Source organism: Bombina bombina, chromosome 1, assembly GCF_027579735.1.
Source record: "Bombina bombina isolate aBomBom1 chromosome 1, aBomBom1.pri, whole genome shotgun sequence".
Taxonomy (NCBI): domain Eukaryota; kingdom Metazoa; phylum Chordata; class Amphibia; order Anura; family Bombinatoridae; genus Bombina; species Bombina bombina.
The window spans coordinates 251,737,054-251,750,250 of NC_069499.1; the positions used below are offsets into that span (position 1 = coordinate 251,737,054).

The 13,197-nt window shown below is 43.2% G+C and overlaps 1 protein-coding gene across 1 annotated transcript in view; it reads left to right on the top strand.

The window, feature by feature from the left end:
* The first annotated feature begins 6,079 nt into the window (after positions 1 to 6,079).
* The window catches only part of HEATR5A (HEAT repeat containing 5A), a 373,796-nt gene continuing 366,678 nt past the window's right edge, over positions 6,080 to 13,197 (top strand). Inside the window, exons 1-2 of the mRNA XM_053697931.1 lie at positions 6,080 to 6,211; positions 8,292 to 8,503. Of these exons, the coding sequence (XP_053553906.1) occupies positions 6,092 to 6,211; positions 8,292 to 8,503 (332 nt within the window). The 5' untranslated portion in view covers positions 6,080 to 6,091. The remainder of the gene's footprint in view (positions 6,212 to 8,291; positions 8,504 to 13,197) is intronic.

Consider the following 13,197-nt stretch of genomic DNA (forward strand, 5'->3'; position numbering starts at 1 on the left):
CGAACAATTCTTCCTTCCATCCAGGAAGGTCAATTCATGACCACGGTGGATTTAAAGGATGCGTATCTACATATTCCTATCCACAAGGAACATCATCGGTTCCTAAGGTTCGCATTCCTGGACAAGCATTACCAGTTTGTGGCACTTCCGTTCGGATTAGCCACTGCTCCAAGAATTTTCACAAAGGTACTAGGGTCCCTTCTAGCGGTGCTAAGACCAAGGGGCATTGCAGTAGTACCTTACTTGGACGACATTCTGATTCAAGCGTCGTCCCTTCCACAAGCAAAGGCTCACACGGACATTGTCCTGGCCTTTCTCAGATCTCACGGGTGGAAAGTGAACGTAGAAAAAAGTTCTCTATCTCCGTCAACAAGGGTTCCCTTCTTGGGAACAATAATAGACTCCTTAGAAATGAGGATTTTTCTGACAGAGGCCAGAAAATCAAAACTTCTAAACTCTTGTCAAATACTTCATTCTGTTCCTCTTCCTTCCATAGCGCAGTGCATGGAAGTAATAGGTTTGATGGTAGCGGCAATGGACATAGTTCCTTTTGCGCGAATTCATCTAAGACCATTACAACTGTGCATGCTCAGTCAGTGGAATGGGGACTATACAGACTTGTCTCCGACGATACAAGTAGATCAGAGGACCAGAGATTCACTCCGTTGGTGGCTGTCCCTGGACAACCTGTCACAGGGGATGAGCTTCCGCAGACCAGAGTGGGTCATTGTCACGACCGACGCCAGTCTGGTGGGCTGGGGCGCGGTCTGGGGACCCCTGAAAGCTCAGGGTCTTTGGTCTCGGGAAGAATCTCTTCTCCCGATAAATATTCTGGAACTGAGAGCGATATTCAATGCTCTCAAGGCTTGGCCTCAGCTAGCAAAGGCCAAGTTCATACGGTTTCAATCAGACAACATGACGACTGTTGCGTACATCAACCATCAGGGGGGAACAAGGAGTTCCCTGGCGATGGAAGAAGTGACCAAAATCATTCAATGGGCGGAGACTCACTCCTGCCACTTGTCTGCAATCCACATCCCAGGAGTGGAAAATTGGGAAGCGGATTTTCTGAGTCGTCAGACATTTCATCCGGGGGAGTGGGAACTCCATCCGGAAATCTTTGCCCAAATTACTCAATTGTGGGGCATTCCAGACATGGATCTGATGGCCTCTCGTCAGAACTTCAAGGTTCCTTGCTACGGGTCCAGATCCAGGGATCCCAAGGCGACTCTAGTAGATGCACTAGTAGCACCTTGGACCTTCAAACTAGCTTATGTATTCCCGCCGTTTCCTCTCATCCCCAGGCTGGTAGCCAGGATCAATCAGGAGAGGGCATCGGTGATCTTGATAGCTCCTGCGTGGCCACGCAGGACTTGGTATGCAGACCTGGTGAATATGTCATCGGCTCCACCATGGAAGCTACCTTTGAGACGAGACCTTCTTGTTCAAGGTCCGTTCGAACATCCGAATCTGGTCTCACTCCAACTGACTGCTTGGAGATTGAACGCTTGATCTTATCAAAGCGAGGGTTCTCAGATTCTGTCATTGATACTCTTGTTCAGGCCAGAAAGCCTGTAACTAGAAAAATCTACCACAAAATATGGAAAAAATATATCTGTTGGTGTGAATCTAAAGGATTCCCTTGGGACAAGGTAAAAATTCCTAAGATTCTATCCTTTCTTCAAGAAGGTTTGGAGAAAGGATTATCTGCAAGTTCTTTGAAGGGACAGATTTCTGCCTTGTCTGTGTTACTTCACAAAAAGCTGGCAGCTGTGCCAGATGTTCAAGCCTTTGTTCAGGCTCTGGTTAGAATCAAGCCTGTTTACAAACCTTTGACTCCTCCTTGGAGTCTCAATTTAGTTATTTCAGTTCTTCAGGGGGTTCCGTTTGAACCCTTACATTCCGTTGATATTAAGTTATTATCTTGGAAAGTTTTGTTTTTGGTTGCAATTTCTTCTGCTAGAAGAGTTTCAGAATTATCTGCTCTGCAGTGTTCTCCTCCTTATCTGGTGTTCCATGCAGATAAGGTGGTTTTACGTACTAAACCTGGTTTTCTTCCGAAAGTTGTTTCTAACAAAAACATTAACCAGGAGATAGTCGTGCCTTCTTTGTGTCCGAATCCAGTTTCAAAGAAGGAACGTTTGTTGCACAATTTGGATGTAGTTCGTGCTCTAAAATTCTATTTAGATGCTACAAAGGATTTTAGACAAACATCTTCTTTGTTTGTTGTTTATTCTGGTAAAAGGAGAGGTCAAAAAGCAACTTCTATCTCTCTCTCTTTTTGGATTAAAAGCATCATCAGATTGGCTTACGAGACTGCCGGGCGGCAGCCTCCTGAAAGAATCACAGCTCATTCCACTAGGGCTGTGGCTTCCACATGGGCCTTCAAGAACGAGGCTTCTGTTGATCAGATATGTAAGGCAGCGACTTGGTCTTCACTGCACACTTTTACTAAATTTTACAAATTTGATACTTTTGCTTCTTCTGAGGCTATTTTTGGGAGAAAGGTTTTGCAAGCCGTGGTGCCTTCCATCTAGGTGACCTGATTTGCTCCCTCCCTTCATCCGTGTCCTAAAGCTTTGGTATTGGTTCCCACAAGTAAGGATGACGCCGTGGACCGGACACACCTATGTTGGAGAAAACAGAATTTATGTTTACCTGATAAATTACTTTCTCCAACGGTGTGTCCGGTCCACGGCCCGCCCTGGTTTTTTAATCAGGTCTGATAATTTATTTTCTTTAACTAGTCACCACGGTATCATATGATTTCTCCTATGCAAATATTCCTCCTTTACGTCGGTCGAATGACTGGGGAAGGCGGAGCCTAGGAGGGATCATGTGACCAGCTTTGCTGGGCTCTTTGCCATTTCCTGTTGGGGAAGAGAATATCCCACAAGTAAGGATGACGCCGTGGACCGGACACACCGTTGGAGAAAGTAATTTATCAGGTAAACATAAATTCTGTTTTTTTGCGGTATCTGCAGCTTTATCTGCCTTTCCTGTTTTAGAAAAAATAGATTGTAAAGTGCCTGTTTCAGCAGCTACTATACAGGTTGATCTTCCTCATAATTCTAGGGAGGATGTTACCTCAGTTCCTTTTGAGGGTGAAATTTCTGATTCTGACAGTGTTAATCTTTTGTCTGAGGTGGAAGAAGTAAGCTTTAGGTTTAAGCTTGGACATCTTCATGTTTTATTAAAGGAGGTTTTGGCTACTTTGGAGGATTCTGACTCTCCTGTTGTAGTTAACCCTAAGAAATCTAGTAAGCTTAATAGATTCTATAATGTATCTTCCTCTATGGAAGTGTTTCCTGTTCCAGATTGTGTGCCAGAGATTATTGCACAGGAATGGGAAAAACCAGGGATTCCTTTCTCCTTGTCTTCAGTTTTTAAGAAGATATTTCCTATGCTGAATCCATTAAGGATTCTTGGCGCACGGTGCCTAAAGAAGATGGGGCTATTTCTTCTCTGGCTAAGAGAACTACGATCCCTATAGAGGATAGTTGCTCTTTTAAGGATCATATGGATAAGAAGCTGGAGGTATATTTGAAGGTGTATGTGCATCAGGGTCTTCAATGGCAACCTGCAGTTTGTATTGCCACAGTAACTAGTGCAGCATCTTATTGGTGTAATGCTTTATCTGAATCTATTTTAGAGGAAACTTTATTGGAGGAAATTCAGGATAGGATTAAGGCTCTTAAGATAGCCAATTCTTTAACTTTTGATGCTAACATGCAAGTTATTAAACTGGGGGCCAAGCTCTCTGGTTTCTCTGTCTTGGCTCGCAGGGGTTTGTGGCTTAAGTCTTGGTCAGCTGATGTTTCCTCCAAGTCTAAGCTTTTTGGTGCTTCTCTACAAGGGTAAGACTTTGGGCCTGTACTGGTTCTGTGGGCTCTTTTGGCAGTGATCAGATCTCTGGGAATTGCAGTTGCGCCTTACTTAGACGACATTCTGGTTCAGACGCTATCTTTTCAACAAGCAAGCTCCCATACAGATATCTTGTTGTCTTTTCTACGTTCCCACAGATGGAAAGTGAATCTGGGAAAGAGTTCCCTTGTTCCAGCTACAAGGGTGGCGTTCTTAGGGACTATAATAGATTCCCTATCTATGAAGATTTTTCTGACGGAGGTCAGGAAATCCAAAATTCTCTCTTCTTGCCTCTCTCTTCAGTCTACTGTTCGGCCATCTGTAGCCCAATGTACGGAGACACAAAATTTTGAACATATAAAATATAGTAATTTGTTTTGTTTTTTGGTATATTCACAATTTTTTTTTTGAGACTGCTGGACTTCAGCCTCCTGAGAGAATTACTGCTCATTCCACTAGAGCTGTCTCGTCTTCTTGGGCTTTCAAAAATGAAGCTTCTGTGGAACAGATTTGCAAGGCTGCAACTTAGTCCTCTCTGCACACTTTTTCGAAATTTTATAAATTTGATACTTTTGCCTCAGCTGATGCCTCTTTTGGGAGGAAGGTTCTTCAAGCAGTGGTGCCTTCTGTTTAGGCCCACCTGTCTTTTTCGCTCCCTTGTCATGTGTCCTCTAGCTTGGATATTAATTCCCACTAGTAATTGATGATGTTGTGGACTCACCATATCTTAGGAAAGAAAACAAAATGTATGCTTACCTGATAAATTTATTTTTTTCTGGATATGGTGAGTCCACGACTCCACCCTTATATTTAAGACAGTTATTTTTTGACTAAGCCTCAGGCACCTCTACACCTTTGTGTTATTCCTTTTTCCATTTCCCTTCTGTCGAATGACTGGGGATTATGGGAAGGGGAGTGATATTTAACAGCTTTTGTGTGGTGCTCTTTGCCGCCTCCTGCTGGACAGGAGAGATATTCCCACTAGTAATTGATGACGTCTTGGACTCACCATATCCTGAAAGAAATAAATGTATCAGGTAAGCATAAATTTTGTTTTTCTTTGTTGTAAATTATCATTATCCACTGATAGTGTTTATGTTCACTTATATAGGGGAAATCCCCGCTCAGTGATTAAACTGGTTGAATATTTGACAAGAGTGCTGTTGTGAGGTCTCTTTCTTTCTTTATACTGTTAAATTATAAGCATATTAAACCTCAACACCGGTATATATTTATACCTATTGTCTAAACCTACTATTGTCCTGAGCTAAGTTAAATATTTATTTCCATCTATTCAGTTTACTCCTATTATAAGATTTGCTTAATTTTCTTGGTATCCTGCATCACGACTGGGAAATAGCTCAACACATTGGGTGAGGCATATAGTTGTAGCCGCCAATCACCAGCTAGCTCCCAGTAGTCCATTTATGCTTTTCAACAAAGGATACCATGACATCTATGCCAGTTAGATAATATATGTAAAATGGAAAGTTGTTTAAAATTGCATGCTCTGAATCATGAAATAATGTTTTGGTGGTTTATGTCTCTTTAAGTTAATAGTTAGTGGTCTATGTACGTCTGGATCCTAAGTTTTCCCACTGGATGATAAGCAAAATCCTGCTGCTTTATTTGTTGCTAAAAAGCATATTTCAGTAGCATAAAAACAATAGAACTGCGACACTACGTTTAAATGTATTTGAGTAGGATACAAACGGTAGTTTTGTGAGTAAATAGCCAAGTGAAGCTACGGTATACGACAAATTGCTGTAATTATTTTGTAAAGTAAATTTAACACAAAAATCAATGTAATTTTTGAAAATGTAATATACAAATTTGTATTTTATTTCAGGTATTTAATCAGGTTTAAATATTTTATCCTCTTGTCACCACGTAGAGTATAACTCTAAAGCGTTGCGGAATAAAGCGTGTCAATAAGTGTTACTAAGAAATTATTTAGAAAAATAAATGTTTTACCATTGAGTAGTTTGTACTAAAAGCAAATACCTACTGAATATAGAAACAAATTATATTATTGCGATTGATTGATGTGGATCTTGTGATGCATCACTCACTGTCACTAGTCTCTGTCTGAATGAGCTCATAAACCATATCGATGTTTTCAAGGCAAAGCAGCCGATTACCGAACTCTCAGGTCTATGAGATGATAGACGAGAAGACAGCCAGACATTGCAATAGAGCACCGATAAGAGGGGTGCCCGCTGGCGGGATGGAGAGTGAAGATCGGCTTCTTATTTTGGATCCCGCTGGCCTGGAGGAGCCAGACCGGGGTCTGCGTGTGTTGGAATGGCTGCGGTATTTGAGGATGGTGCTCCCATTCACGAACAGGGTATACATTAGGGGCAACTAGATGATGGGTGTGTGAGTAGGATCTGTAGAGTAAGGTGTACCGTACATGGATGATGAGTGTAATGCAACAGCTAAGTGCGTTTGTCTTTAATATTGGAATTACAATGTGGTGATTGGATATTCGTGAGCAGAGACTTAATACTTTGATGAGAGGGTATAGAACAGTGGAGTGTGTTCAAATATGTAGTTCATAAATAAACGAGTACAGTTGATTAAAACGAGAACAGTGTAATCTAACACCTTCTTAGAGACCAATGGTTGAAGGATATAAAACTATTGTATATCTAGTTGTGGTTGAATGAGAGAAAACTAATGAAATTACTAAATAAGCTGTTGTCTGAGAGGAAACCAATGAATCATTAGTGGTTGGACTATAGGACAGACAGAGACTAATGGAATAATCAGTGTGGGCACAAAAGGAGACTAATGGATTCTCTGGTGTTGCGGAATCTGTTGGTTCTCTACAAATAACTGATACTAGTAATAATAGTAGTTGCTTGAGAAGACGAATGAATTTAAGATGAGACTATGTTCAACAACAAGACAATGGGTGTATGAGAGGAGATAAATGAAATCACTACACATTTGTAAGCATGAGAGGAGACTAATGGAATTAATAGTTGCAAGGAGCCAAATTGATATAGTATAAGATAGTAGTAGATTATTCACTAGACAAGTACTTGTGCAACAGTAGACCAATGGAAACATTAGACAAGTGCTTATACAAGATGAGGTGAATAATATTTCTAGACAAATACTTTTGTGGGAGGAGACATAGAATCAATAGATGGTTAGTGGAGAGTAACAAAATCACTAGAGAAATAAGGCTAATGAGGCTATGGGAAAAACCTGAGTATGCATTGTAATAGGTGACATTTGGAGTACATGAATGAATGGATGAGACACACTGTAAAAAACATACAATAGTTAAATAAAACTTACATGAACTCCAGTATCTCTTCAGGTCTGAACTTGACATTTCACTGGGCTTACTATGGAAAGTCATGTTTAACCTGAAAGTTGCTAAAGTTCACGTAAGCTTGTACTAATATATGTTTGTTTTTATTTTCAGTCTGCCTTACATTTCATTAAACGGATACTGAGCCCAATTATTTTCTTTCATTATTCAGATAGAGCATGGAATTTTAAAGGGACAGTTGACCCAAAGATTTTCTCCCCTTTAAATTGTTCCCAATGATTCATTTTACCTGCTGGAGTGTTTTTGGCATTTGAAATAGCTGATTTAGCCTGTGGTATCCCAACCTATACTGAAAGTTCCTATACTGGAGTATATTCTATTGAATAGCCTAATTAAACACAGCCAGCATAAGAGATTACACTCTCAGTGGGTGGCATGATAGTTGAGTAATAAAATGATAATTTTCCATTGTTTTCTCTAAATATTGAGCTTTGGTTTTCTAGATAAATATAAGATAAGGAAGCAAGTCTGTGTCTATAAAAGTGATACCATAATGAGATCTGATATTACCTGAAGCTCAACCCATTGTAATAGGCTGTGGTTTAAAAGCACAAACCCAGCTACTTCATATACACAAATAAACAGAAAAATGCCATTTCTCATACATTTTACACTGCAGCTGGTAGAACAATTCATTGAAAATACATTCATATAAAAACAATTTTACAGTGTACTGTACCTTTAAGCAACTTTCTAATTTACTCCTATTATCATTTTTTTTCTTCCTTCTCTTGGTATCTTTATTTGAAAAAGCAGGAATGTAAGCTTACGAGCCAGCCCATCTTTGGTTCAGCATCTGGGTAGAGCTTGCTGATTGGTGGCTAACATTGGGTTTAGTATCCCTTTAAGGGTTGTTATACTTCCCTTTAACTGGCCAGTAAAGTCAAAATCAAACTTTCTTGTTTCAGATTTAAACGACTACAAAAGGATGCCAAGCAAATGAAGCAAATTTTTATAATCAAAGTAAATAGGAAAGGTGTTTAAAATAATATGCACTATGTGAATCATGAGAGAGAAAAATGGGTTTCATATCCCTTTAAGAACTTATCTTTGTTGGTTAATCTGTATCTGTTTTCTCCAGGCCCATATAAAGGAGAAACAGAAGCAGTTGGTTGAACAATTGAAGTTAATAATGATGGGCTCACCAGGTCCCCCAACACGTCGACTTTTGGCTCATAACTTGGCCACTGTGTACAGTTCTGGAGACACATTCTCTGTATATGAAACTATTGACCTGTGCATCGAGTTGATCCGCAGCAAGGACGACTCCCCCAGCTACCTCCCTAGCAAGCTGTAAGTTTATTTGAATTTAACATTTCCACCCTAAAGAAATATATAACTTTTGATACGTTACATTTTATAAAGCGCAACAAGTTTGAGACCTATCTGCCACTGAGATCTGGAAAAATACCATCCACATTCCTCAGTTATTGCACCTTCGGTGAAACCCCCTAATCTTTTTCCTAGTTTTTACCTGAAGACCAAAGCTTCCCACTCATTAGCTTTGAATCCTGCAAAGATTTTCTTCTCACTCATGCAACACCGACTTCTAGAGCATACCGCTCTTACAATATATTCCTCCTCACGTTTACTTGTTACACATGCAGTGCATGGCTCCGCACATTTTGTTTCTTACACTTACAATGCATGGCTCCGCGCATCTGCTTCCTACACTTGCAGTGCATGACTCTGCGCATCTGCTTCCTACACTTGCAGTGCATGGCTCTGCGCATCTGCTTCTTACACTTGCAGTGCATGGCTCTGCGCATCTGCTTCCTACACTTGCAGTGCATGGCTCTGCGCATCTGCTTCTTACACTTGCAGTGCATGGCTCCGCACATTTTGTTTCTTACACTTACAATGCATGGCTCCACACATCTGCTTCTTACACTTGCAGTGCATGGCTCCACACATCTGCTTCTTACACTTGCAATGCATGGCTCCGCGCATCTGCTTCTTACACTTGCAATGCATGGCTCTGCGCATTTGCTTCTTACACTTGCAGTGCATGGCTCCGCACATTTTGTTTCTTACACTTACAATGCATTGCTCCACACATCTGCTTCTTACACTTGCAATGCATGGCTCCGCGCATCTGCTTCTTACACTTGCAGTGCATGGCTCCACACATCTGCTTCTTACACTTGCAATGCATGGCTCCGCGCATCTGCTTCTTACACTTGCAATGCATGGCTCCGCGCATTTTGTTTCTTACACTTACAATGCATTGCTCCACACATCTGCTTCTTACACTTGCAATGCATGGCTCAGCGCGTCTGCTTCTTACACTTGCAATGCATGGCTCCGCGCATCTGCTTCTTACACTTGCAATGCATGGCTCAGCGCGTCTGCTTCTTACACTTGCAATGCATGGCTCAGCGCGTCTGCTTCTTACACTTGCAATGCATGGCTCCGCGCATCTGCTTCTTACACTTGCAATGCATGGCTCCGCGCATCTGCTTCTTACACTTGCAATGCATGGCTCAGCGCGTCTGCTTCTTACACTTGCAATGCATGGCTCCGCACATTTAGTTTCTTACACTTGCAATGCATGGCTCCGCACATTTAGTTTCTTACACTTGCAATGCATGGCTCTGCGCATCTGCTTCTTACACTTGCAGTGCATGGCTCCGCACATTTAGTTTCTTACACTTGCAATGCATGGCTCCACACAACTGCTTCTTACACTTGCAGTGCATGGCTCCGCGCCTCTGCTTCTTACACTTGCAGTGCATGGCTCCGCACATTTAGTTTCTTACACTTGCAATGCATTGCTCCACACATCTGCTTCTTACACTTGCAGTGCATGGCTCCACACATCTGCTTCTTACACTTGCAGTGCATGGCTCCGCACATTTAGTTTCTTACACTTGCAATGCATGGCTCCACACATCTGCTTCTTACACTTGCAGTGCATGGCTCCGCGCCTCTGCTTCTTACACTTGCAGTGCATGGCTCCGCACATTTAGTTTCTTACACTTGCAATGCATGGCTCCACACATCTGCTTCTTACACTTGCAATGCATGGCTCCACACATCTGCTTCTTACACTTGCAATGCATGGCTCCACACATCTGCTTCTTACACTTGCAATGCATGGCTCCACACATCTGCTTCTTACACTTGCAGTGCATGGCTCCACACATCTGCTTCTTACACTTGCAGTGCATGGCTCCACACATCTGCTTCTTACACTTGCAGTGCATGGCTCCACACATCTGCTTCTTACACTTGCAGTGCATGGCTCCACACATCTGCTTCTTACACTTGCAGTGCATGGCTCCACACATCTGCTTCTTACACTTGCAGTGCATGGCTCCACACATCTGCTTCTTACACTTGCAGTGCATGGCTCCGCACATTTAGTTTCTTACACTTGCAATGCATGGCTCCACACAACTGCTTCTTACACTTGCAGTGCATGGCTCCGCGCCTCTGCTTCTTACACTTGCAGTGCATGGCTCCGCGCCTCTGCTTCTTACACTTGCAATGCATGGCTCCACACAGCTGCTTCTTACACTTGCAATGTATGGCTCCACACAGCTGCTTCTTACACTTGCATTTCATGGCTCCGCACATTTAGTTTCTTACACTTGCAATGCATGGCTCCGCACATTTTGTTTCTTACACTTGCAATGCATTGCTCCACACATCTGCTTCTTACACTTGCAATGCATGACTCCGCACATTTAGTTTCTTACACTTGCAATGCATGACTCCGCACATTTAGTTTCTTACACTTGCAATGCATTGCTCCACACATCTGCTTCTTACACTTGCAATGCATGGCTCCGCACATTTTGTTTCTTACACTTGCAATGCATTGCTCCACACATCTGCTTCTTACACTTGCAGTGCATGGCTCCGCACATTTAGTTTCTTACACTTGCAATGCATGGCTCCACACATCTGCTTCTTACACTTGCAATGCATGGCTCCGCACATTTAGTTTCTTACACTTGTAATGCATGGCTCCACACATCTGCTTCTTACACTTGCAATGCATGGCTCAGCGCGTCTGCTTCTTACACTTGCAATGCATGGCTCAGCGCGTCTGCTTCTTACACTTGCAATGCATGGCTCCGCACATTTAGTTTCTTACACTTGCAATGCATGGCTCCGCACATTTTGTTTCTTACACTTGCAGTGCATGGCTCCGCACATTTTGTTTCTTACACTTGCAATGCATTGCTCCACACATCTGCTTCTTACACTTGCAGTGCATGGCTCCGCACATTTAGTTTCTTACACTTGCAATGCATGGCTCCGCGCATCTGCTTCTTACACTTGCAGTGCATGGCTCCGCACATTTAGTTTCTTACACTTACTATGCATTGCTCCACACATCTGCTTCTTACACTTGCAGTGCATGGCTCCGCACATTTAGTTTCTTACACTTGCAGTGCATGGCTCCACACAACTGCTTCTTACACTTGCAGTGCATGGCTCCGCGCCTCTGCTTCTTAAGGCTGTGACACACTGCAAGCGGAGCGGTGCGCAGCGTGTAGATGCAGCTGTGCGCGCTCAGTGTGTCCTGCCTTTTCATCTCTGAGCACTCTGCTGCGTCAGGTCGCGTAGCTGAGCGCTCAGAGATGAAATAATTGAACTTTAGAAGCAATGCGACGCGGTGCGAAGCAGCTGCATCGCCTCACGCCGCATCGCTTGCAGTGTGTCACAGCCTTTACACTTGCAATGCATGGCTCCGCGCATCTGCTTCTTACACTTGCAGTGCATGGCCCAGCACATTTTGTTTCTTACACTTACTATGCATTGCTCCACACATCTGCTTCCTACACTTGCAGTGCATGGCTCCACACATCTGCTTCCTACACTTGCAGTGCATGGCTCCGCGCATCTGCCTCCTACACTTGCAGTGCATGGCTCTGCGCATCTGCTTCTTACACTTGCAATGCATGGCTCCGTGCATCTGTTTCTTACACTTGCAATGCATGGATCCGCGCATCTGCTTCTTACACTTGCAGTGCATGGCTCCGCGCATCTGCTTCTTACACTTGCAGTGCATGGCTCCGCGCATCTGCTTCTTACACTTGCAGTGCATGGCTCCGCGCATCTGCTTCTTACACTTGCAGTGCATGGCTCCGCGCATCTGCTTCTTACACTTGCAATGCATGGCTCCGTGCATCTGTTTCTTACACTTGCAATGCATGGATCCGCGCATCTGCTTCTTACACTTGCAGTGCATGGCTCCGCGCATCTGTTTCTTACACTTGCAATGCATGGCTCCGCGCATCTGCTTCTTACACTTGCAGTGCATGGCTCCGCGCATCTGCTTCTTACACTTGCAGTGCATGGCTCTGCGCATCTGCTTCTTACACTTGCAGTGCATGGCTCCGCGCATCTGCTTCTTACACTTGCAATGCATGGCTCAGCGCGTCTGCTTCTTACACTTGCAGTGCATGGCTCCGCACATTTTGTTTCTTGCAGTGCATGGCTCCACACATCTGCTTCCTACACTTGCAATGCATGGCTCAGCGCGTCTGCTTCTTACACTTGCAGTGCATGACTTCGCACATTTTGTTTCTTACACTTACTATGCATTGCTCCACACATCTGCTTCCTACACTTGCAGTGCATGGCTCCGCACATTTTGTTTCTTGCAGTGCATGGCTCCACACATCTGCTTCCTACACTTGCAGTGCATGGCTCCGCGCGTCTGCTTCTTACACTTGCAGTGCATAACTTAGCACGTCTGCTTCTTACACGTGCAGTGCATGAATTAGCACATTTGCTTGTTACACTTGCAGTGCATGGCTCCACACATCTACTGTGGTGACCGGATGAGACACCCTCAATAGTCCTTTTCGGTTTATGCATGTTGAGTAGCAGAGCATGCCTTGACACCCTTGTTTCATTTGCTTATATAGCTCAAGGATGTGCATTCTCACTCAGTCCAACAGCTGCCAGGGTGCTAGCAAAAACTAATACAAAAATGAACACAAGCTTGCACTCTCTGCTCTTTTTAAATA